We start from the raw sequence: 24,967 nt of genomic DNA, 5'->3' as shown, positions 1-24,967 counted from the left end.
CCCTCCCCCCAACTCTCTCATCCATCTTGCTCCCACATTCTGGAATTCTGACTAGACCCAATTCAACCACACTTTTGGCATCTCTCCTAATTTCCTTCCAACTTCTGCTAAGGTCTTATTCCCAATTGTGAAACACCTTGGAATGTTTTGCTGCATTAAAATAAATGTAAGTTGCTGTGGTTGTTGTTGAAGTGAACCATATGGTATCCTGATATCATTCATGGAGTTTGCTGTGAGATCTTACCTATTCTTTGAAAATTAATGGAAATTGCACTTTACGTATTGTATAAAGATCATTAAAGTATAGTTGCTGACAGGCTTTCCATTACTGAAAATTAAATTTAATCTACCTACTGTCTAAAATCTGCATCATTATCAGCAACCTGTGTTAATGGCTGAATTTCTTGAAGTTTTGCCCTGCATTCAAACATTGCTGTCATGTTTTATGATGTAATCAAAGTTCTCCCCACCCAACTTAATTATAGTCTTGTAACTCACTGCTGTTTGTTCTTCTGTAACATGAAGCAAAGTAAATCCCCACATCACTGCAAGTTAAATCTTGCGGTACATTTATGAGAGTTTGTTGTCTATGTTTCAAGTCTGAGTATGAAGAGCCTTATTCTTGCTTGCGGATTACTTATATAAAAGAAAAAGAATGAAAGACTTGCATTGCTATAGTACCATTCAAGAACACAGATTCACGACCCCAGGATGTTTCAAAACACATTACAGTCAATGAAATCCGTTTTCTTTTGAAATGTAGTCACTGCTGTAATGTAGGAAACATTATCTGTAGAATTATTATCTGAACGGCTATAAACTGAGAGAGGGGAATATGCAACGAGACCTGGGTCTTCTCGTACACTAGTCGCTGAAGGTAAGCATGCAGGTGCAACAGGCAGTAAAAAAGGCAAATGGTATGTTGGCCTTCATAGCAAGAGGATTCGAGTACAGGAGCAGGGATGGCTTGCTGCAATTATACAGGACCTTGATGAGGCCACACCTGGAATATTGTGTGCAGTTTTGGTCTCCATATCTGAGGAAGGATGTTCTTGCTATAGAGGGAGTGCAGCAAAGGTTTACCAGACTGATTCCTGGGATGGCGGGACTGACGTATGAGGAGAGATTGGGTCGGTTAGGATTACATTCGCTGGAGTTCAGAAGAGTGAGGGGGGAATCTCATAGAAACTTATAAAATTCTAACAGGGCTTGACAGAGTAGATGCAAGAAAGATCTTCCTGACGATGGGGGAGTTCAGAACCAGTAGTCATAGTCTAAGAATACAGGGTAAACCTTTCAAGACTGAGACGAGGAGAAATTTCTTCACCCAGAGAGTGGTGAGCCTGTGGAATTCGCTACCACAGAAAGCAGTTGAGGCCAAAACATTGTATGTTTTCAAGAAGGAGTTAGATATAGCTCTTGGGGCGAAAGAGATCAAAGGATATGGGGGGAAAGTGGGAACAGTTACTGAATGGGATGATCAGCCATGATCATAATGAATGGTGGAGCAGACTCGAAGGGCCGAATGGCCTACTACTGCTCCTAGTTTCTAAGTTTCTATGGCAGCCAATTTGCACACACCAAGTTCCTGCAAACAGTATTGTGATAATGGCCAAATAATCTGTTTTTGTGATGTTGATTGAGGGATAAATATTGGCCAGGACTATGGGGATAACCCCCCTGCTCTTTGCCATAATAGTGTCATGGGATCTTTTATGTCCACCTGAGAGGGCTGATGGGACCTGGGTTTGAAAGACAGCACCTCCATTAGTGCAGCCCTCCCTCACTACTGCACTGGAGTGTCAGCCTTGATTTTTGTGCTCAAGTCCTGGAGTGGGACTTGAACCCACAATGCTCTGACTCAGAGGCAAGAGTGATATCAACAGAGCCATGGCTGACACTATAATATCTAAGAAATTCTTGGATTTGTGTGCATATATATATATATATATATATTAAAGAGTAACAGGCCGTAGATTATATTACAAAGCAATTAGGTATATTGGGCTGAATTTTATTTGGGTGCTGTGCTCCGCGGAGGCGCCCGTTGAACTCAGCGGGGTGCCCACATTCAGCAGCCGCTGCAGAGCCCCCCGTGATATTATGTGCAGGGGCTCATTAGTATCACTGCGACGAGCCATCCCCTCCCCCCCCTCCCATATTACATGGGGGCAGGCGGGACATCCAGCACAGTGAGGAACCATTTGACAGCTGTGTAGCAAGTGCTGGGGCCCTATTTTAAGTGCCCCAGCATCTGCTACTTGACAGCTGTCAAAGAAATACTTACCTCACTGTTGAAGAGTGGAGCTGCTGTCAATCTGGCAGCAAAGCAGAAAGTGCTGCAGAAATCCAGCAGGTCAGGCAGCATCTGTGGAGAGAGAAGCAGAGTTAACTTGTCCAGGTTCACAGACCTGAAAGTTAACTCTGCTTCTCTCTCCACCGATGCTGCCTGACCTGTTGAGTTTCCCCAGCACTTCATACTTACCCTGCTGTGTCCCAGACTCCTGTGAAGACGTGATCCTCTTCTTCCACTCAAGTGTTACATTGCTTCTTGTAGGCATGCTGCACCTGGGTATAAAATCTTAATTTTGCACATTCCAGGATGTGAGACTTAAATGTACCATAAAAGGCAAATACACAACAGAAATAAAACCATAATTGAAGAATATTTACATACTATGGGCTTCTAATCATCTGACTGTGAAAAGCCGCAGACTAATATGCATTTGGAACCTGTATTCATTTCTCTGCTAACTGTTACTTGAAAAGACATGTAACTGCGATTAAACGATCTTTGTAAAAAAACAGGAAACTATGACCACTTTCTAGCTGCATTGCCAAATAGAAATATTTCACCACTAACTATGATCTGCTGCTGCAGAAGCGTAGTGTTCGTGAACATATGTCGATGTGTAATAGTTTAAAAACCATGACAACAGCACATATTTCCTCACTGGTCCTGCATTGGTTATCAAACATGTGCAAGACAAACCTTGCAGCCAGAAGTTAGAGCAGTTACATAGTGAAGTCACCTTTAAAGACCGCACCAAACGTCAAGGATAGCAGAGGGGTACTCTAGGGCGACCCACAGGTCACCGAAGCTACCTGCTCACTCTCCTCCAGGCTGTGCGGGCACGGTGGGAGGTCCTTTTCACCAGCGATGGTAACAAGAGGCCCTCCCGCCTAAACAAGGCAGCCTGGCTGGAGATGGCAGAGGAGGTCAGTAGCCATGGGACCAACTGCCGTCAAAGGGTCCAATGCCGGAAGGGGATGGATGATCACTCTCCCAGCCAGCTGGGGCCCTCTAGGCCTCGTGCGCACAGAGTATGACCGCCAAAGTCATCCACAGCCAAAGATGCAAAGGAATTTCTTCTCTCAGAGAGTAGTGAATGTCTGGAATTCTTTACCCCAGAGAGTTGTGGAAGCTAGATCATTGAAAGTATTTAAAGAGGAGGTAGATAGATTTTTGAAATATCGGGGAGTTGAGGGCTATGAGGAGCTGGCACGAAAGAGGAGTTGAGGTCTGGGGCAGATCAGCCATAATCTTATTGAGTGGCAGGGCAGGTTTGAGGGGCCGAATGGCCTACTCCTGCTCCCATTTCTTATGTTCTTATTGGCCTTTCAGAACTGCCAATGTATGGAATAACATCATGCCAGTATCACTCATGTGCGTTTCCACTGATGCAGTAATATGGACAATGGCTCAGTATCCTGCTGCCAGTAATGGTGGGCACAAAGATGTTGCAGATGTGGACTGCTGAACAGCAGATGAGCAAGGGTGGTGTGTGGCTTGCAGAGCTCATGTCAGCTCCTATGATAAGCCACTGCCGTACATCCCTAGCTCACTGCTAGCCCTGCATGCAGAGTCTGGGTGACATCTGCCCTCCCATGTGCCTTTCCTGTTGTAGGTCCTCAGTGTCCTCATAGACGGTGAAGGAATCCTGTTGACGTCTCTCCTTATCATGCCAGGCCTGCCCTCTATTGGGTGCGTAGTTGTGCAGAGCACAGCGAGCAGCAAAGAAAGGAGCTGGCCTTTTCGACCCGTAATACAGGACACCACCCTATCTATCCAGGCATTGGAAGCGCTTTTTCAGCATGCCAGTCGCCTGCTCAATAATGTCTCTTGTAGCTAAATGGCTGGCATTGTATCTCTCCTCTGCAGCAGTGGAGGGGTCTCTCACTGGTGTCAGGAGCCATGTCTGCAAGGGATAGCCCTTGTCTCCAAGAAGCCACTCCTGCATCTGAGCCAGTTCACTGAACAGCAGTGGCAGCCAGAACTGGTGAGATCCCATGTGTCATGGCAGCTTCCTGAGAAGCAGGCACAGATTTGCATGAAGCATCTCTGGTAATCACATACCAGCTGCACCTAGAATGAAAGGATTCCTTTAAATAATAATATCTGCAGGTGGTAGCCTGGCGGGAGGCCTGATGGCCACACGAGTGCAGTCTGTGAACCCAAAAACTAATGGTTCTCTGGCAATGATGCCAAAACTGATGGCCCTTTGGGCCTGGCTGTGAGAGTCCGTCTTGAAGTGCACATACTCATTGGCCCTCCGGTGCAGGGCATCAATGACCCCCCCCCTAATGCAGCGGTGCACTGCTGACTGTGTGACTCCACAAAGATCTCTGGTGGGCCTCTGAAATGCTGCACAAGCATCAAGCTTACAAACCGCTGCCACTATGAGGACCGCAGGCATAGGATGTCCACCGAAGCCTATGGGCTGCAGGTTATCGTTGAGCAGGGCACAGAGACATGTTACCACCTTCTCTACATGTGTAATCGCCTCTGAAACCACTGCTCTGACATCCGATGGCATGTCATGTGGGGCCTGTATATGCACGGCAATCGTAATGGCAAGCTCCCTTTGGGGGCTGCTGCTCACGACCGGAGGCTGCTATGTGGACTGCACCTGCCTGTTGATTTTGCCTCCAGTGCATACGGATCCTCAGAAGAAGAGGATCACACAATCTAGGATGAGCCATACCCATTTCCGTGTGATAAATAAAGTTGTATCCTTTATTTATTCGAAGGTTCCTAACAAGGCAGGGATTAGTGTTGATAGGTACATCAGGTACTTTCATGGATCAACTATGTGGCATGGCATGGCAATGCCCATCTTGGCCAACACTCAGGGTGGCACATCATAACGACATCAAGATCCTATCAGCTGCAATGATTGTCCCCACCGTCCATATAACCTTAACGCTCCTATCCTTTCTGGCACCCTCCCACACACAGGGTGATTGGAGTGCCAATGCTCCTTCACACATAAGCGAACACAGAGTGTACACTGTTTACGGAGGGAGGGTACACAGTACCTCCCTTCATGCCCTCAGAGTTTTCCCTCCAGTATTCCCAGACCCCCTTCCCTTCTCCTTTAAGAATGCAGGGCTGAGACCCCTGTAATCCCCCCTCCCTCCTCCCTTACAGAATGCAGAGCTGCAACCCCTGTGATTCCCCCTTCCCTCCTCCCTTACAGAATGCAGAGATGAGACCCCTGTGATCCCCCCTCCTCCCTTACAGAATGCAGAGCTGCAAGCCCTGTGATTCCCCCCTCCCTCCTCCCTCACAGAATGCAGAGCTGAGACCCCTGTAATCCCCCCTCCTCCCTTACAGAATTCAGAGCTGCAAGCCCTGTGATTCCCCCTCCCTCCTCCCTTACAGAATGCAGAGCTGAGACCCCTGTAATTCCCCCTCCTCCCTTACAGAATTCAGAGCTGAGACCTCTGTGATTCCCCCCTCCCTCCTCCCTTATAGAATGCAGAGTGAGACCCCTGTAATCCCCTCTGACCCTCCCTTCCAGTATGCAGAGTTCAGACCCCTGTATATCTGGACTAACCTTCACTGTCCAGACTCCTGCTTCTGATGTCCCGTCTGGTTTTCTATTCGTAAACAGGATGGCACGTGATGGCTGCCTGTTCTAGGTAAAATGAGGAGGTGTCCCTGGAGAAGTGGCGGAATGCATAATCTGCAGAGGTAAGTACCGTTTTACATATTTTAATTGGGGTGCCGCTGCCAGGCGGCGAGGAGCCCGCACCAAGGTTCCCCCACTACCAGTAATTTGCGGCGGGCCCTTCACGACGTTGCAGGTCGAGGCGGGCCTCTCCCTGCAGAATTTTACTGGCCCCTGCGCCACGACCCATGGGTCGCTGGGCTGTACTTTGTAGAAAGAAAAATAAAAAGATGCACATGCTGGAAATCTGAAATTTAAACAGAAAATGCTAGATACAAACAGTTGTGTCCACTTGTGAAAAGAGAATATGCAAATTAAATTAGTTACTTAGGCTGCTTGATGGGACATAGATTGTGACCTTTGCCAATTGTAGCACCACTGTACATCACATGCCTGTTTCTTGTATTATGGACACTTAGCCTACATAGCATCTCATGCAGACAGCCTGCAGAACGTAACACAAATGCCAACTCTCAGACACTTCTTCCTACCTCCCCCTGGACCATGACCCCACCACCGAACATCAAGCGCCACAGGACTGTCACTGACCTTATCTCCTCCGGAGATCTTCCCTCTACAGCTTCCAACCCCACAGTCCCGCAACCCCAGACAGCCCTCTTCTATCTCCTTCCTAAAATCCACAAACAGGCTGTCCTGGCAGACCCATCGTTTCAGCCAGTTCCTGCCCCACTGAACTTATTTTTTCCTATATTGACTCTATCTTTTCTCCCCGGTCCAGTCTCTTCCCACCTACATCCATGACTCTTCTGACGCCCTATACCATTTAGACAATTTCCAGTTTCCTGGCCCTAACCGCCTCCTCTTCACTATGGACGTCCAATCTCTCTACACCTCCATCCCCCACCAGGATGGTTTGAGGGCTCTCCACTTCTTCCTTGAACAGAGGCCCAACCAGTCCCCATCCACCACCACCCTCCTCTTCCTGGCTGAACTTGTTCTTACATTGAACAACTTCTCTTCAACTCCACTCACTTCCTTCAAGTAAAAGGTGTTGCTATGGGTACCCACATGTGTCCCAGTTATGCCTGTCTTTTTGTGGGATATGTCGAACATTCCTTGTTCCAGTCTTACTCAGGCCCCCTCCCCCAAATCTTTTTCTGGTACATTGATGACTGTATCGGTGCCGCTTTCTGCTTTCGCCCCAAACTGGAAAACGTCATCAACTTTGCTTCCAATTTCCACCCATCTCTCACCTTTACATGGTTCATCTCTGACACTTCCCTTCCCTTCCTCGACTTCTCTGTCTTCATCTCTGGCGATAGGCCGTCTACTAATATTCATTATAAGCCCACTGACTCCCACAGTTACCTCGACTACCCTTCTTCACACCCTGCCTCCTGTAAGGACTCCATTCCATTCTCCCACTTTCTCCACCTCTGACGCATCTGCTCTGATAATGCAACCTTCCACAACAGCGCTTCTGATATGTCTTCCATTTTCCTTAACCGAGGATTCCCTCCCACTGTTGTTGACAAAGCCCTCAACCGTGTCCAGCCTATTTCCCGCACCTCTGCCCTCACCTCTTTCCCTCCCTCCCAAAACCATGACAGGGTTCCCCTTGTCCTCACTTCCTACCCCACCAGCCTGCACATCAAAAGGATCATCCTCCGCCATTTCCACCACGTCCAGCGTGATGCCACTGCCAAATGTATCTTCCCCTCCCCTGTCACCATTCCGAAGGGATCGTTCCCTCTGTGACACCCTGGTCCACTCCTCCATTACCCCCAAAAGTTCGTCCCCTTCTCATGGCACCTTCCCATGAAATCGCAGGAGGTGTAATACCTGCACTTTTACCTCCTCGCTCCTCACTATCCAAGGCCCCAAAGTCTCATTTCAGGTGAAGCAGCAATTTACTTGTACTTCTTTCAACTTAGTGTACTGTATTCGCTGCTCACAATGCGGTCTCTTCTACACTGGGGAGACCAAACGCAGATTGGGTGACCGCTTTGCGGAACACCTCTGCTCAGTCCGAAAACATGACCCCGAGCTTCCTGTCGCTTGCCATTTCAACACACCCCCCTGTTCTCATGCCCACATCTCTGTCCTGGGCTTGCTGCAGTGATCCAGTGAACATCAACGCAAGCTCGAGGAACAGCACCTAATTTACTGATTTGGCACACTACAGCCTGCTGGACTGAACATTGAGTTCAATAATTTCAGAGCATGACTGCCCCCACCCCCACCTTTTTTATTTTTAGTTTTACTTTTTATTTTTATTTCATTTTATTTTAGTTTGTTTCGCCATTCAATTTTTTTTTTATCATGTGCCTGCCCACTTTATTTCATGTTTGTGCTTTTGGCTCAGACTTTCATCATTCTGTCATTTAACACCCTCTCTGCACTAACGCTTTATCTTTCACCACACTATTAACACACTCTTTGCCTTTGCCCCATGACCTCCATGTCAGTTATTGTCAGTAAGGAGGAATGATATCTTAGATGGTTCCTCAATTGAGGCCATATGGGTAGAACTTAAAAACAAAAAGGGGGCAATCACTTGGCTGGGAGTGTACTACAGGCCTCCAAATATTCAGAGAGAGATAGAGGAGCAGATATATAGGCAAATCTCAGAGAGGTGTAAAAATAATAGGGTAATAATAGTAGGGGATTTCAACTTCCCCAATATTAACTGGGATAGTCTTAGCGCAAAAGGCTTAAAGGGGGCAGAATTCTTAAGGTGCATACAGGAGAGCTTTTTAAGCCAGCACGAAAAAAGTCCCACAAGAGAAGGGCCGGTACTAAACCTAATCCAAGGGAATGAAGCTAGACAAGTGGTAGAAGTGTCAGTGGAGGAGCATTTCGGGGATAGTGACCATAATCCTGTAAGATTTAAGGTAGTTATGGAAAAGGACAATGATGGACCGGAAATAAAGGTACTGAATTGGGAGAAGGCCGATTTCAATATGATAAAACAGGATCTGGCCAAAGTGGACTGGGAGCAGCTACTTGTAGGAAAGTCTACATCAGACCAGTGGGAGTCATTCAAAAAGGAAGTAGTGAGAGCTCAGGGCCAATATGTTCCCATAAAGGTGAAGGGTAGGACCAACAAGTCCAGGAAACCCTGGATGTCAAGGGATATAGAGGATTGGATAAGGAAAAAAAAGGAGGCCTTTGGCAGATTCAGAGGGCTGAAAACAACGGAGCCCTAGAGAAGTATCGAAAGTATAGGGGGGTACTTAAAGAAGTAATTAGGAGAGCAAAGAGGCGACATGAAAAAACACTGGCAGGTAAGATAAAGGAAAATCCCAAGGCGTTTTATAGGTATATTAAGGGCAAGAGGATAACCAGGGAAAGAGTAGGGCCTATTAGGGACCAAAGTGGCAATCTGTGTGTGCAGTCGGAGGACGTAGGTGAGCTTTTAAATGATTACTTTTCATCTATGTTCACTATAGGTGTAGAGATCAGGGAGTGAGGGAGTGGGATTGTGATATACTCGAACAAATTAGCATTGAAAGGGAGGAGGTATTAGCAGTTTTAGCGGGCTTAAAAATTGATAAAACCCCAGGCCCAGATGAGATGTATCCCAGGCTGCTATGTGAGGCAAGGGAGGAGATAGCAGGGGCTCTGACACAAATTTGCAAATCCTCTCTGGCCACAGGAGAGGTACCAGAGGACTGGAGGACAGCGAATGTGGTACCATTATTCAAGAAGGGTAGCAGGGATAAACCAGGTAATTACAGGCCTGTGAGTCTAACATCAGTGGTAGGGAAACTATTGGAAAAAATTCTGAGACAGGATTAATCTCCACTTGAAGAGGCAGGGATTAATCAGGGATAGTCAGCATAGCTTTGTCAGGGGGAGATCATGTCTAACAAATTTGATTGAATTTTTCGATGAGTGTAAAGCAGTTGGTGTAGTCTACATGGACTTCAGTAAGGCTTTTGATAAGATCCCACATGGGAGATTGGTTAAGAAGGTAAGTGCCCATGGGATCCAGGGCAATTTGGCAAATTGAATCCAAAATTGGCTTAGTGGCAGGAGGCAGAGGGTGATGGTCGAGGGTTGTTTTTGCAATTGGAATCCTGTGACCTGTGGTGTACCGCAGAGATTGGTTCTGGGACCCTTGCTGTTTGTAGTGTACATTAATGATTTAGACGTGATTTAGACGTGAATTTAGACTGAAATTAAAACAAAAAGTGCTGGAAAATACTCAGCAGGTCTGGCAGCATCTGTAGAGAGAGAAGGAAAGTTAACGTTTCAGGTCAGTGACCTTTCATCAGAACTGGTAAAGGTTAGAAATGTAATAGGTTTTACGCAAATAAAGTGGGGTTGGGGCAAAAGAGAACAAAAGGGAAGGTGTTGATATGACATAGGGACATAGGGTCATAGATTCATTGAATCATACAGCATAGAAACAGGCCCTTTGGCCCACCGTGTCCGTGCAGGCCATCAAACACCTATCTATTCTAATCCCATTTTCCAGCACCTTGGCCGTAGCTTTGTATGCTATGGCGTTTCAAGTGCTCATCTAGATATTTCTTAAATGTTGTGGGGGTTCCTGCCTCTACCACCCCCTGAGGCAGTATGTTCCAGATTCCAACCACCCTCTGGGTGAAAAAATGTTTCCTCAAATCCCCTCGAAGTTCACAGTAAGTTCACAGATGTCACCAAAATTGGTGGTGTCGTAAATAGTGAGGAGGAAAGCCTTAGATTACAGGACGATATAGATGGGCTGGCAAGATGGGCAGAGCAGTGGCCAATGGAATTTAACCCTGAGAAATGTGAGGTGATGCATTTTGGGAGGACTAGCAAGGCAAGGGAATATACAGTGTGTGGTAGGACCCTAGGAATAACAGACGGTCAAAGGGACCTTGGTGTACTTGTCCATAGATCACTGAAGGCAGCAGCACAGGTTGATAAGGTGGTTAGGAAGGCATATGGGATACTTGCCTTTATTAGCTGAGGCATAGAAAATAAGAGCAGGGAGGTTACGATGGAGCTGTATAAAACACTAGTTAGGCCACAGCTGGAGTACTGCGTTTAGTTTTGGTCGCCACACTCTAGGAAGGATGTGATTGCATTGGAGAGGGTGCAGAGGAGATTCATCAGGATGTTGCCTGGCCTGGAGCATTTCAGCTATGAAGAGAGACTGGATAGGTTAGGGTTGTTTTCCTTAGAGCAGAGAAGTCTGAGGGGGACCTGATTAAGGTATAAAAAATTATGAGGGGCATAGATAGGGTAGATAGGAAGAAACATTTTCCCTTAGTGGAGGTGTCAATAACCAGGGGGCATAGATTTAAGGTAAGGGGCAGGAGGTTTAGAGGGGATTTGAGGAAACATTTTTTCACCCAGAGGGTGGTTGGAATCTGGAACATACTGCCTCAGGGGATGGTAGAGGCAGGAACCCCCACAACATTTAAGAAATATCTAGATGAGCACTTGAAATGCCATAGCATACAAAGCTACGGCCAAGGTGCTGGAAAATGGGATTAGTATAGATAGGTGTTTGATGGCCTGCACGGACACAGTGGGCCAAAGGGCCTGTTTCTATGCTGTATGATTCTATGAATCTATGACCCTATGTCCCTATGTCATATCAACACCTTCCCTTTTGTTCTCTTTTGCCCCAACCCCACTTTATTTGCGTAAAACCTATTACATTTCTAACCTTTACCAGTTCTGATGAAAGGTCACTGACCTGAAACGTTAACTTTCCTTCTCTCTCTACAGATGCTGCCAGACCTGCTGAGTATTTTCCAGCATTTTTTGTTTTAATTTCAGTTTTCCAGCATCTGCAGTATTTTGCTTTTATAACCCAAAGCATGCTGGACTCATTGAAAGCCTGCATCCAGTGTGAAAGGGACATGATATCCATAATTTATAGTCTGGCCAGCATGCCATAGGCTAAAATGGTGCTGTAAGAGAGACCACTTTCTTTCAGTTGGGTCCTTGCTCTTAAAAATACTTATAGCATATCTGTTTGCAAGCCACTGTTTCTCTACACCAATTGGTACAGCCCCCACCCAATCATTCAAGTAACACCAGAAAACCACAACAACTGCAGAAGATTCAGCCTAAATTAAAAGAATTGCCACAAATTGCTGCCTGATTTGTGCTGCACCACCGTTAGCTTTGCTAAAAGAGCATCTCACATGGAATAGAACCAAAGAAAAATTATGACACAGAATTCAGTCCATCGTGTCCAAACTGGCTGAAAAACTAGCCTCCCAATCTAATCCCACCTTCCAGCACTTGGTCCATAGTCTCGCAGGTTACAGCACTTCAGGTGCATGTCCAGGTACCTTTTAAATGAATTGGGAGTTTCTGCCTCCACCACCGATCCTGGCAGTGAATTCCTGACACTCGCCACCCTCTAGGTGAAAAAGTTTTCCCTCATGTCCCCTCTAATCCTTCTACCAATCAACTTAAATCTGTGCCCCCAATAATTGACCTCTCCACTAACAAGGTCCTTTCTGTATACTCTATCTAGGCCCCTCATAATTTTGTACACCTCAATTAAGTCACCCTCCGCCTCCTCTGTTCTAAGGAAAACAACCCTACTCTATCCAATCTTTCCTCATAGCTGCAATGTTCAAGCCCTGGCAACATTCTTGTAAATCTCCTGTATACTCTCTCCAGAGCAATTACGTCCTTTCTGTAATGTGGTGACCAGAACTGTACTCAATACTCCAGCTGTGGCCTAACCAGTGTTTTATACAGTTCCAGCATTACATCCCTGCTTTTGTATTCCAGACCTCAGCCAATAAAGGAAAGCATTCCATATGCATTCTTCACCACTCTATCTACCTGTCCTGCACCTTTAGGGACCTGTGGACATGCACTCCAAGGGCTCTCACTTCTTCTACATCTCTCAATATCCTCCCGTTCCGTTTATTGTGTAGTCTCTCACATGCCTACACTGTGCCTGTAGTATCTTGCTTTTGAATGCCTCCCACTGGTTTGCCACTGATTTTCCTTCAAGTAGCTGTATCCAGTCCACTTTCACCAGGTCACATCCCAGCTTCGTAAAATTTGCCTTCCCCCAATTTAGTCCTGTTTTATCCTTGTCCTTTTCCATGATTATGCTAAAACTAACTGTATTATGGTCACTATCTCCAAAATGGTCACCCACTGTTACTTCATCCACTTGCCCCGCTTCAGTACCAAAGACTAAATCTGGAATTGCGCTCCCTCTCGTTGGGCTTGTTACGTGTTGGCTAAAAAAGTTCACTTGAATGCAGTTCAAGAATTTTGTGCTCTCTGTGCCCTTTAAACTGTTTGTATTCCAGTTGATATAATGTCTCTGTAATATTCATAAAGGTTCTGCATTTGCACACTAATTGCATGTTAAATTTGTAAGAGAATGTTAAGTCTAATTATCAGGCTAAGTACTCTTTTAACTATGTAATAATTATTAATGACTACCAAACAACCTCTCTAGCCCAGAACCTAAGTAATTATGAGTGTGGAATCTCATTCCTTCAGGTTGTAAATTGTTTTAGGAGATTTTTTAAATGTTAAGTTTTACATTTTTTGATTATTGTTTCTTTTTCTGTCTGTGTTCATCCTGTTGTTCACCAAGATCCCAGACACCCTGTTTCCCTCGTCACGCCATTAGCTGCTTGCACTTCCAGAAAGTTTGTGGGTAAAAATTCTTAAAACCTAAACATGCAACTGTAGTTCTAACTAATGGGACATGCTGCATGATATCATGCTGCAGCACAATCTATCCTATTAACTCTTCCATTGTCGATACCACTGTTCATTGGTATGAATAGAATGTGTGACAAACTATTAGGAATGAATACCTTTTCTTTTACACACTCTGATCTGAAAATAACGTTATCCTGTTGCACAAACTGCTCTGCTGTGACTAGCTTCCTTGTGACATTTTAAAGAAGTTCATGTGCCTTCAACTGCTGATGCTCCTATTAAAAAAATCTAGATTCATTAGTTTATATCAATAACCTATGGCATAAGATTCAGTATTTGCCCAACATTCTTCATATTGTAATTTTAGACACAGCAATTTAGGTCTGCGCTGTTATCAGTTAAGCTATTTTGCAGGTATGGTGTAACAACAACAACTTACATTTATATAGCATCTTTAATGTAGTAAAATATCCCAAGGCACTTCACAGGAGCATAATCAGACAAAATATATACCAAGCCACATAAGGAGACATTAGGATACGTGACCAAACATTTGGTCAAAGAGGTAAGTTTTAAACAGTGCCTTAAAAGGAGGAGAAAGAGATGGAGAGAAGAAAAGGTCTGGGGGAGGGAATTCCATATCTTAGGGCGTAGACAGGTAAAGGCATGTTTGCCAATGGTGGGGCGAAGGAAGTGGGGAAAACACAGGAGGCCAGAATTGGAGGAACGCAGAGTTCTCGGAGAATCATGCCAGGCCTGCAACTCTGACTCCTGCACGGAATTGCCATTCACTCCCTCTGGCTTCCCACCGGCAGTTAAAATCTTCCCTCTAGGCTCTGTTTTTGGGTTGGCGCTTATTTAAAAAAGAATGGATGATGCCAAATTTAATCATCATTGCTTTTATATCCACACAGGAATAAATCAAAGGAAGCAACAGATCTTCTTTCAAGGGTAACAAAACTGGAGTGTGCACATGAAGAGGGAGAATCCAGGTAAGTGATAGGTTATCATTCACTGTTGTGCATTCACTGTTGTGCGTTCACTGTTGTGCAATACTACTAATGTGCCCAGAAGGTAATTTCAACTTCTGATATCCTTTATATTATCACAGATATTGCAAAGAAATAAAAGAAAAAGAGGAAGGATGGCTGCATTGTGAACAAAAGTGCAAGAGTTTAGAAGAACAGCTACAGGCAAAAGTTTGTAAGGAGTCAGAAATACAAAACCAATCATCACACACACTAAATGAACTACTGACTCTAAAATCTGCCCTATGTGAGGCAGAAGAGAAGCTAGCAGCATTGAAACAAGAAAGGTAAAAGTCAGATGATGTTGCTGCTACATTTAAAATGTAAAAAGGAGATTCAGATCATGACCAGTCTCTTTTCTGTGCAAACAACCTTAACTGTGGTGTCTTCCCTCCTCCCCTAACATCTCTGTAATCTCACCCATGGGATTCTAACATCCATCCATCCATCTATCTATTGTAAAGTTTCCTACGGAGACCACAAAAACAGCATGATCTAGATTTCCCCTACAGAGGCCACAAAAATGACATGCAACAAAAGGTCTAGGAGAACTGGTACCTACAGGTTGCTGTATTTAAATTACCACAGAAGACTGCTGTGTTTCCTTGCAGAAAGAGCTAGGAAAGTCTGACTTGAACCACTTGGGAAAAGTTGAATAGTTTTATTTGAAACAAAAATTAGTCAGGCACAGTACACCATATAGTAGAAAATGATGCCTGATGATTGACAAGCATTAATCCATGCAAGCTGCTTCTCCATATCTCTTAACTAGAAGGGACCAATAGAAGGCTGCAAATGACAGGACCTAGGGCAGGTGATGTTCATACACCCAAAGATTACTTCAGTCCAAATTGTGTGTCTTTGTTGCGCTTCTTCGCCAACCCCTTTTCTTTTTGATAAACTGTCACGTATACATATCTGTTCTCAAATATAAGTTTCTGTTAAAGCATTGTCTGCGCCACTGCCATGTTTTGCATCTGCGTGCTTATTTATTTTTGGAAAGTCAAAGTTAGCCTTATTCCTCGGTCATTTTCCCATGTATCAGAAAAGGTTTAAAAAATATATTATGTTACCAAATTACCTTATTGACCATTGATTATAAGTTTCTAAATGTAATCGCAAGTTGCTAACTACAAAATTTCCTGGTTAACATATTGAATAACTAAATTGATTAGTAATATAAAGTGGACCTTTTGAGATGGTCTTTCTAGGATGAAGCTGTTAATTTGAAATGTGTCTCAGACTCCCTTCACTAAAATAAATTGTAACAGTTGCATATATCGCATATTTACATTTTCTGTAACATATCCTTTAACACAGTCTTTTTTTCTTTTGTGTAAATCTAGTGTTACTCTTAAAGTCAAATTTATTCAAAATGATTAATTTATGAATATATGCTACAAAGTTCCTGCAGTTGATTGTGTTATTTATAAATATGCTCTACTTCAAACAAATTTCCTCTGATTGGATGATATGCAAATTCATTCCTTGAAATTTAACCATATATTAATTTGTTAGAAGAGCAGAAGACTAGCCAAGTGCACTAACCAATTGCTAAAAAATCAAAATTCTTTATTTTTGCCTTTTTTTCTCAGTAAGTAAAATTTCTAATGTTCCAAAAAGATTTTAAGCAAAATAAAAGCATGAACAAATCACAATAACATGATTTGGGTGCAAATGGAAGGAAATATGGCGTATAACATATTTTACACTTGACATCACTACTGACCAAAAACCTTAGAAATAGCATTGGTGGTAGGGAGCATGCTGCCTGTTTTCCCTTTACTCAACGAGATTACATCAGTTTCCAGTTTAACATCAGGGTAGGGGGTGGGAGGTGAGGTGGGGGTGGGGGGGGTGGCGGGTAATGATATCAACCCTATAATGTTATGAGTTTTTTTTTAAAATTCCATTTACATAGCACCTTTCAAAACCTCAGCACGCTCCAAAGCCAATGATGTGTTATGAAATTTAGTTACTGTTCTAATGTAGGACATGCAGCAGCCAATTTGCACACAGCAAGGTTCTACGTACAGCTGCTCTCTCAGATGGTGCAAAAGATCCCACGGCACTATTCCAAAGAATACACAGGAATTTGCCCCGGAGTTTTGGCCAATATTTATCCCATAACCAACATCTAAAGACAAATTATCAATTTATTCATTATCATATTGCTGTATGTAGAACCTTGCTATGTGCAAATTGGCTGCTGCATGTCCTACATTAGAACAGTAACTACATTTCATAACACATCATTGGCTTTGGAGTGTGCTGAGGTTTTGAAAGGTGCTATATAAATGCAATCTTTTTAAAAACTCAAATTTTCTTAATACTGCACTAGAGCGTCAGCCTTGATTTTGTGCTCGAGTCTCTGTAGAGGAACTTGAATGCACAACCTTCTGATTCAGAGGCAAGACAGCTACCACCAAAATTGGACACAGAGGCTGAATTTTCCCAGCCCATTGGAAACAGGTTGGGAGACAGAAGGGCTGGCAATATGGCAGGGAAGACATCGGGAGGGGAGTTTGATGTCTTCCCACTGCCATGGCATATATTCAGCGCGAACTTTGTCAAAATGAGCCACTTAATGGCCCAAATAAAAGCCACTTCCCACCCCCACCAGCATCTTTCCCACTTCTGCGTGGGGTGACTGCCAGGTAAAGAGTGGCGGCCTCCTAGCAGGATCCCGGGTGGGGGGGGGGGGGGCGTCCTTAATGGGCGCTCCATGGCCCACGGAGGGGGGCCCCCCAAGGTAATGGCTGCCTCTGCACCCAAGGCACTGCCAGCATAACTACTGCCCCAACCCCGATCGCCGGTGCCTGCCTGCCTTGCCCTAGCTTCCCCAAAAGCACTTACATGCTCTTCGAGGGCGCCTCACCATTGAGCTGCCCTTGTCATGGAGCTGCAGCCTCAGCACTAGCCACCTCTAACAGTGGTGCTCCTGCGGCTGCTGAGCTTCCGACCCTCAGATTGGATCGGCAGCTCTTGTGGGTGGGCCACCATCCTTAATTGGACGACAGCCTAGTGGCAGCCTGTTAATTGGCTGCTGCTGGCAAATTGCCACCTCTGGGTCTTGCTGCCTGCCCGAATTGGGTTGGCTCCAGCTTTTGGCCCCAGTGGCAGGACTTCAGCCTCCCCGGAAAATTTCAGCCCACAGATTTTTTGTAAGCACTACTCATGCATTAATACTGTACAGTCCCCATTTCTTATAGTGGCCACATTCATGCGAAGGTGATTTCCCTAATATTTCCAATGGCCATTATTTCAGGTGAAGTGAAGCCAGAACTACCTCCCCAATATTAAAATTAAATTTAACAGAACCCAACAAAAAATTAACTAAAGCAACAGACAGCACCATTATCAAAGCATGTTCCTGTATTCAGTTCACTTTTCAAATAATTAATTTTAAAACAGAGCTAGAAGGTGTCAAACTCAGCAAAACAGCAGTGGCAAGAGTTCCAGAAGCTTTTTAAAGTTATTTCCTCTTGTTAAAGAAACATATTTTCTAGTGAAAGAAAATTAATTTCAGAATGCTCAAAACTAAAGTCTTACTAGCAAATAGTGAGTAACTTAACGACCAGTAATTATGAGACATGAGCAGCTGCCTGAACTGCCCGAAATGCTAGGCCGACTTACTAAATTTTAAGTAGTGCCTTTACAATTGACGTCTATGGAAATGGCAAATTTGCCTGATATATGCAGCTGTCTGGAATAAACGAGGATGATATAAGTGGTAGGTGTGTTATTACTTGCTCCTTGGGTGTGCAAACTATTGTATGATTCACAGGACTGCAAGTAATATCCAAAGAAAATGTGGGTTTTTATAACTTAACTGGAACATATATACACAAAGTTATTGCACAAGCACATCTAAACACATCTCACTCTGTCGGGCTTCACCCACAACTCCCTGGTTATGTGTAATGTGACATCACTTCCTCCGGTGTCCTTCACTTACAGCTCTTAAGGTGGTCCCTTCTTAAGGTCATCCCACAACATCCCCCTTGTTTCCAAAGATAAGAACGTATGTACAATATACAATGATGTTGTGGTTCGGGTTAACTATACATGATTAAAATAAAAAGTTATTTACAAGCAAGCGAGTTTAACATTCTCTAAAACGTAGAGGAAGTTTGCTTATTTGTCCCGATCTTGTTATTGTAAACCTCTTCCCAGAGCTGAGCTCGTCTAGATGACTCCTCTGAGACTCTGGTGACTCAGAACTCTGGTTAGCATGTTCTTCCTCTGTGCTCATAGCCTCTGTACATTCATCTTCAGATTTTGCCTTTGGACCTGTCTGCCATGCCACAGGGTTGTCACATGTAGCGTTGTTGTACAGTTCTCTTAGTTGACTTTGGTTCCATCTGAGAATCGCACCATTGGGTGTCTGGACCTCGTGTGATATGGGCTAGTCGCATGTTCCAAGTTCCCGATGCATGTTTGGACTCTTACCTTCTGTCCTACTCCAATCGAGCTAATTCTGGCCCTACTTGCCGATCATATGCTGCCTTCAGCTTCCCTTGTTTGGAAAAATTAGAAAAATGATAACTGGCAACTTCACTAATCACCGGCAATTCCTCTGGCATCTGGGTACTTGCTGCAACGAGCTGAAACCCGAGGAGAGACTCCCAGTCATATCGCCTATTCACATCTAGACTCCCAGCCTTTGTGTTGTCCTTTGCATGGATCGACCGACTTGGGTATTTCCTACCATCTTCGGTGCATTACTGAATTCATGTACTGTGACAATTCGTAAATCTCAGCATACTGGAAGTCTTGTGACATCTGGTCCAGTTGTGCCTACAATGTAAAACATTTGTGGTAGCCATTCAGAGCCCCCATAGCTGCACTGCAAGGCTATCATTCCAATGCTCTTGATTGGAAAACTATTGTAGGCAGTCAGTCTAGCCATGCTGGGTCGTACCATAGATTCCCATTTCTTAAAGTATCTGGATGGGCAAAATATATGCACTTGCTCCAGTCTCGATTTTTACTCTGAGATTATGCTTGCTACTCTTCTGTGGACATATAATCCCGATCATGGCAAATGCCTCAGATTGCATAATTGCATTGACATTTTGATCCAGATTAACTGTGTGAAATGCTTGCTTGCTGTTCGCATGAGTGCACTCTTTATCTGTGTTCTCCTGGCAATCTGTCTCTCTGCTGACGTGATGTACTTGCTTGGGCTTTTGTTATGTGTTAGCATACCTTTTGTTGCATTTGCCATCCTGTCTTGCAGACGTTCTCTGCATGTGATCTGCCACCATTCCCATGTGCAGTCTCTGACATTGGCCTTCTGCACTCCCTTGCCCAATATCCTCACATAGCACAAGCCTTGCACTAGTCCTAGTAATCTGGACAACTGCGAACTGGATGAACCAGGCCACATTTGCCACAAGGCTTAGCAGACTTCTGAACCTTGGTTACCATACCAATTATGATAGCCGCCCCCAAGCTTGTAACTGTTGGCAACCAGCACCCAGCCGTGATGGCTTCAAATTTCCTTCCATCATTCAGTAGTGCATCTATGGTGTGTCCTTTCTTCTTTTCTAGCAAGTCCTTTTGAAAGGCCTCTATTGGGGTAGATGCAATTATCAGATCTGTAACCCATTCTGACAGTTCGATATTTGCGAATTTGTGGGCTGTGTACAAAATTACTAAAACTCGCTAAATGAATTCCAAAATTCAATGAGGAAGATGTAGAAGAATTTTGTGTGTCTTTTGAGAAACTGGCAAGGCAGCTAAAATGGCCAGCTGAGACCTGGTCCCTTTTAATACAAAACAAACTAGATGGAAAAGCCCATGAGGTTTATTCCTTGTAGCTGGATGAGAGTTCATCAAATTATGAACTGACCAAAATGCTATCCTCGGGGCATATGAATTAGTACTCGAAGCCTACCACCAAAAATATAGAACCCTCAAAAAACAAGCTAATCAATCTTATCTGGAGTTTGAAAGAAGTAAGCAGCTGGCTTTTGACCAGTGGCTGAGGGTTTTAAAAATACAGCTCAGCTATGAGACTCTCAGAGAAGTAATTCTGTTAGAGGACTTTAAAACTCTCTCCCACTCTCAATAAAGACCCGTGTAGAGGAGCAGCGGGTTCAGGGAGCCCGACAAGTGGCTGATGAGTTTGCTTTAATTTATAAGTTGGTTTCCCAGGGGAGAACTTTTCCTAATCACCCCCACAAATCCGAAAAGGACAAAGGATGGGAAAGTGATATCTGCCCAGGTAGTCCTGGAAGAGAAAGGAAAGCAGCAGACACAGGGGGACCTCCTCCAGCCATAAAGGAAGATGCTGTGAGCAAGAGTGAGACAAAGAGACCTGTGCTTTCATTGTAATAACGCAGGGCATTTAAAGGCTGACTGCTGGTGTCATGGTCCTGTAGTTTTTTTCTGGGAATATGCGGTTTGCCTTTAAGGCTTGCAAAGAATCAGTATTGCTTTAAGAACCAGCAAGCCTCAGGAGTTATAGGAAGGTACATTTTCGTTGCCTTAGAAACAGCCATTTGGAGACTGCGGTTCAAAGGGTGCATTCTCGATACCATGGAAACAGCCACTGGGAGTGAGTCTTATGCGATACATTTGTTACAATTCAGTTTTGAACTGGCTTTTGGTTGAAGACAGTTTGTTCTAACAGAACACACAGACAAAGGACACAGCTGTGATGACAGCACCTGGAAAAAGAGCTTGCAACCATTTAAACTGAGGAAAAGGATTTTAGTCTGTTTAATTATTATCTCTCAAAATTCTTTAAAAAAAGTAAGCCAAAATAGAGATCTCTGGAAATTTAAATTGAAGAAAGGGAAGTTAGACTGTGACAATATTTTATCCCTCAAAAACTCTAGAGTCAGATTGATTCTGTTGCAAGCATTTGCAAGTCGTTAATTGTTGAAATTCCCTGGAGAAGGAAAGCAACATTGTGTGGGGACTCCGGGCAACATTGTGTGGGAACTCTGGGCAACATTGGATTATAAATTTGCAAGGACTCTAATTTTTCTATTTTAAATGTTGTTTATATCTTCATAGTGTGTAAGAATTTAGTTCTTCTAATTAAAGAGTTAATTATTTGGGGGTTAATAGATGGTACAATTTGGCTGGGTCTTTCTTTAATTTGGAAAGTTCTAAATGATATGTTAGGCGATCTGTGGAGCGATGGGATTGAATTAACAGTGTGTTGGTCCCACCACAATCAGAATCGTATATTTTGATTGGGGGCTTTGACCGGAGCGGTTGGTCGGAACACTGGAAACTAAAGGGGAAACCAGTAGGGTTAATCAGGGCACACCCCCTCAATGAAGACGGGGACCTGATGCAAAGCACAGCAAAACAAGATGTGGCTTTAACTGCAGTAAGAGTGCGACCCAGGAAGCTTACTGTAGCCAGTGCAGGAAAAGTTAATGGGATTCCTGAAAGTTATCAGGGTTTTGTGTCTGAAGGGAAAGTAACCCCATACCCCTCGAGTGGGGCAAGCAGTGACACGGGCCACTAGATCCCTTTTACTGGGAAGAGGCCTGACCTTCCCCCCGCCCCCACCCCCCCCCCCCCCCGACAGAGTGCAGTGAACACCAAAATGGTGGTGAATGGTATTGGAGGACAGTGTATGCCTATACCTGTAGTGCGACCTAGTTTTGGGACCGGTGACTGTAGGGATTGTCCCTAGTTTTCCTGTGGACGGGATTGACCTGCTCCTCGATAATGATCTGGCGGGGGTGAAGGTGGTAGCCCCCCAGTAGTGAAAGAAAGACCGCAGGAGGTCAGACACAGGGCAGTAGCCGGGGATGGTCCCCTGCACTTTCTGTGAATTTGTAGTGGATCAAGCCATGATCAAACCAGCTTGCCCAGAGGAGACTGCTATGGCACTGCAGGCAGATGACCATGAGGTCTGTCCGAGACTTTCTTTGGAAAGTTAGGAGACCCAGGGAATGAATTAAATAGATTTTCCCTATCTGAGGCTTGTGAGCCGACCCAGTATTATGAGAGTTAGCACAGGCTGCCCAGTCTGAAAGTGAAGCAGAGGGAGTCACTGATTTCTACTATTAAAAGAATGAGTTACTGATGAGGAAATGGAGTCCTCCTCAGACCTGAGGGCAAGGAGTGGACAGTACACCACTTAGTGGTGCCACAAAGGTACCAGGGAGAAATATTAAGAAGGGCCCACGAAACTACAGTGGCTATACGTGCCAGTATACAAAAGACCAAAGCCCGCATAAGACAGCAGTTTGACTGGCCAAAACTCCACATAGATGTAGTGGAGTACTGCAGGAGTTGCCACATGTGCCAGGTTGAGGGGAAACCCCAACCTACAGTGAATCTTGTGCCCCTAAGTCCAGTACCGGTGTTAGAAGGACCCTCTGGCAAGGGCTGGTGAACTGTAAGGGATCCCCGCCAAGAACAAAAGGGACAGGCAGGAACACTGCTGGCAAAAGTTTAGAGAGAAGGGGAAAAAGCGACCAAGAGGGCAGGTTAAAAGAAGTCCAGGTAAATCCCGGATGAAAACCCCTACACTGCGGTCACCCAACCCTGAAAAATGTGAAGTTAGACCCCACACCATCCTATGTAAATGCAGACGCTAGAAGCACCCCACCAGTGTTGCTAACAGCATTTACAGGAACCTGCAGAGACAAAGAGAGACCTCTAGGGGGCACAGAAACTGAGGGTGATGCTTCAGCTAGTTGAAGTGCCACAGGAGCATGCAGTCAAGTCTGCACACATGTCTGCAGGCAGGAGTGTCCCAGAGAACAAAGGAGAGATTAACAAAGAATCCTCCCCCATATACAGAGGAAAAGGGAACCACCCATCCCCTGAAGGCAAAAGTCTTTGCATAACTCAGCAAAAGCACTGGAAGAGTTCAGGATAGACTTGCCCACTACTAACTCTTGAAAAAGAAATTACCTCAACAGGAACAAAACCCTAGGCAGTCATGGCACTGGGCAAAGTGAAGGAAAGCTTCCCCAAAGAACCACTTGGCTACTGGGATGCCAAAAAGGGGAAATTAAAGCAGCACTGGAACCCAGAAAAGACCATTTTAATAAGCTTTAAGATCGATGAATGAATGGAAATGAATGAGAGAAATGCATAGTTTTTCTTTCTGTATATTTATTTCTCTCAAACATTGAAATGAAATGCGCTGTTTTTTTTCAAATTGTATTTCATTCCCCTGGGTGTAGAGGTGTCATGCAGGCCCCCACCTGCCAAGAATGAGGCACACATTATTTCGTCACATGAACATTAAAACTAAAAATTGCTGCTGGGAAGAAAAGAGTGCCTATCACAAGGAATTGCCAGGCCCATCGTCGGAAAGACCTTTTTTGCATACTAGCATACAGTGGTTGAACAAAGGACCTAGTCCCTGCTTCCCTAATACAAAGAAGACCTGGTCGGACGAGTTTAGTCACATGACTAACTTGGAGTTTTTTAAAATTTGAACTTGCCACAGGGAATTTGAGTTCAGAAAGCTCTTTGCTCCTGGACTGAGACGGAACTGAAGACCCACTGAAGAGACCCCAAGAGAGAAAAGTCTCCTACAGTGAACAAGGTTTAAGAAGAATACTGGGCCCCAATGAAAAGCAAGACTACTACAATCAAGGACTACAGCGAGCTCGAAGCACAGTAAAAACTCCTTTTCAGAGATTGCCTCAAACTTTTTAACTTTATTTTTCTGCTCTTTTCTGTCTCCATTTGCATGTGCGTTTAGCATTTGCATGCTAGCGTGGGGCGTAGTGTGTATCCATAGGCGTTAACCAAATTAGAGTTTAAGTTTAAGGTTTAATAAATTTCACTTTTCTTTAAACCTGAGAAAACCTGGTGGTGCTCATTTCTTTGTTCACTACTTTCCAATTATAAGACAAGGATTCACCAAAGGGGGGCTCAAAACACTATAAAATTAAATCCTGATACAATAAGAACAGGTGAAGACAATAAAAGACCCCTAGACACCTTTCTCACCTGGTCGTAACGCTAGAGTAAGAATAATAAACTGGGGGAAAGCAACTTCAGTGGGGTAAGAATAGATCTGACCAGATAAATTGGAATCAAAGGTTGGAAGGCAAAACGGGAACTGAACAATGGGCTGCCTTTAAAGAAGAGAAAGTTCACAAACAGTCAAGGTATATTACCATAAAGGGAAAAAGTAGGGCAAACAAATCAGAGTTATCTGGATGATGAAAGAGAGAGATTAAGATGAAGACAGCTGTCAGGTGGATAATACAACTGAGAACCAGGCTGAATATCGAAGATTCAGAGGGGAAAGGAAAATGAAAATAGGAGAAGCAAAGAGAGTATAAAAAGAGACTGACAAACGAACATAAGAATGAGCGAAGTAAGCCATTCGGCCCCTCTAGCCTGGTCCGTCATTCAATAAGATCATGG

At 44.4% G+C, this 24,967-nt stretch overlaps 1 protein-coding gene across 6 annotated transcripts in view; it reads left to right on the top strand.

Moving 5' to 3' along the window:
• lekr1 (Leucine-, glutamate- and lysine-rich protein 1) overlaps nt 1-24,967 on the top strand; it is a 257,691-nt gene that overhangs the window by 195,155 nt on the left and 37,569 nt on the right. For all 6 annotated transcript variants that reach the window (XM_068042215.1, XM_068042211.1, XM_068042213.1 and 3 more), the window contains 2 exons: nt 14,483-14,560; nt 14,680-14,883. In XM_068042215.1, the coding sequence (XP_067898316.1) occupies nt 14,483-14,560; nt 14,680-14,883 (282 nt within the window). The remainder of the gene's footprint in view (nt 1-14,482; nt 14,561-14,679; nt 14,884-24,967) is intronic.

This window comes from Heterodontus francisci, chromosome 11, assembly GCF_036365525.1.
Source record: "Heterodontus francisci isolate sHetFra1 chromosome 11, sHetFra1.hap1, whole genome shotgun sequence".
In the NCBI taxonomy this organism is placed as follows: domain Eukaryota; kingdom Metazoa; phylum Chordata; class Chondrichthyes; order Heterodontiformes; family Heterodontidae; genus Heterodontus; species Heterodontus francisci.
Note: the sequence above shows the minus strand (reverse complement) of the source record. Positions and strands in the feature narration are given on the sequence as shown.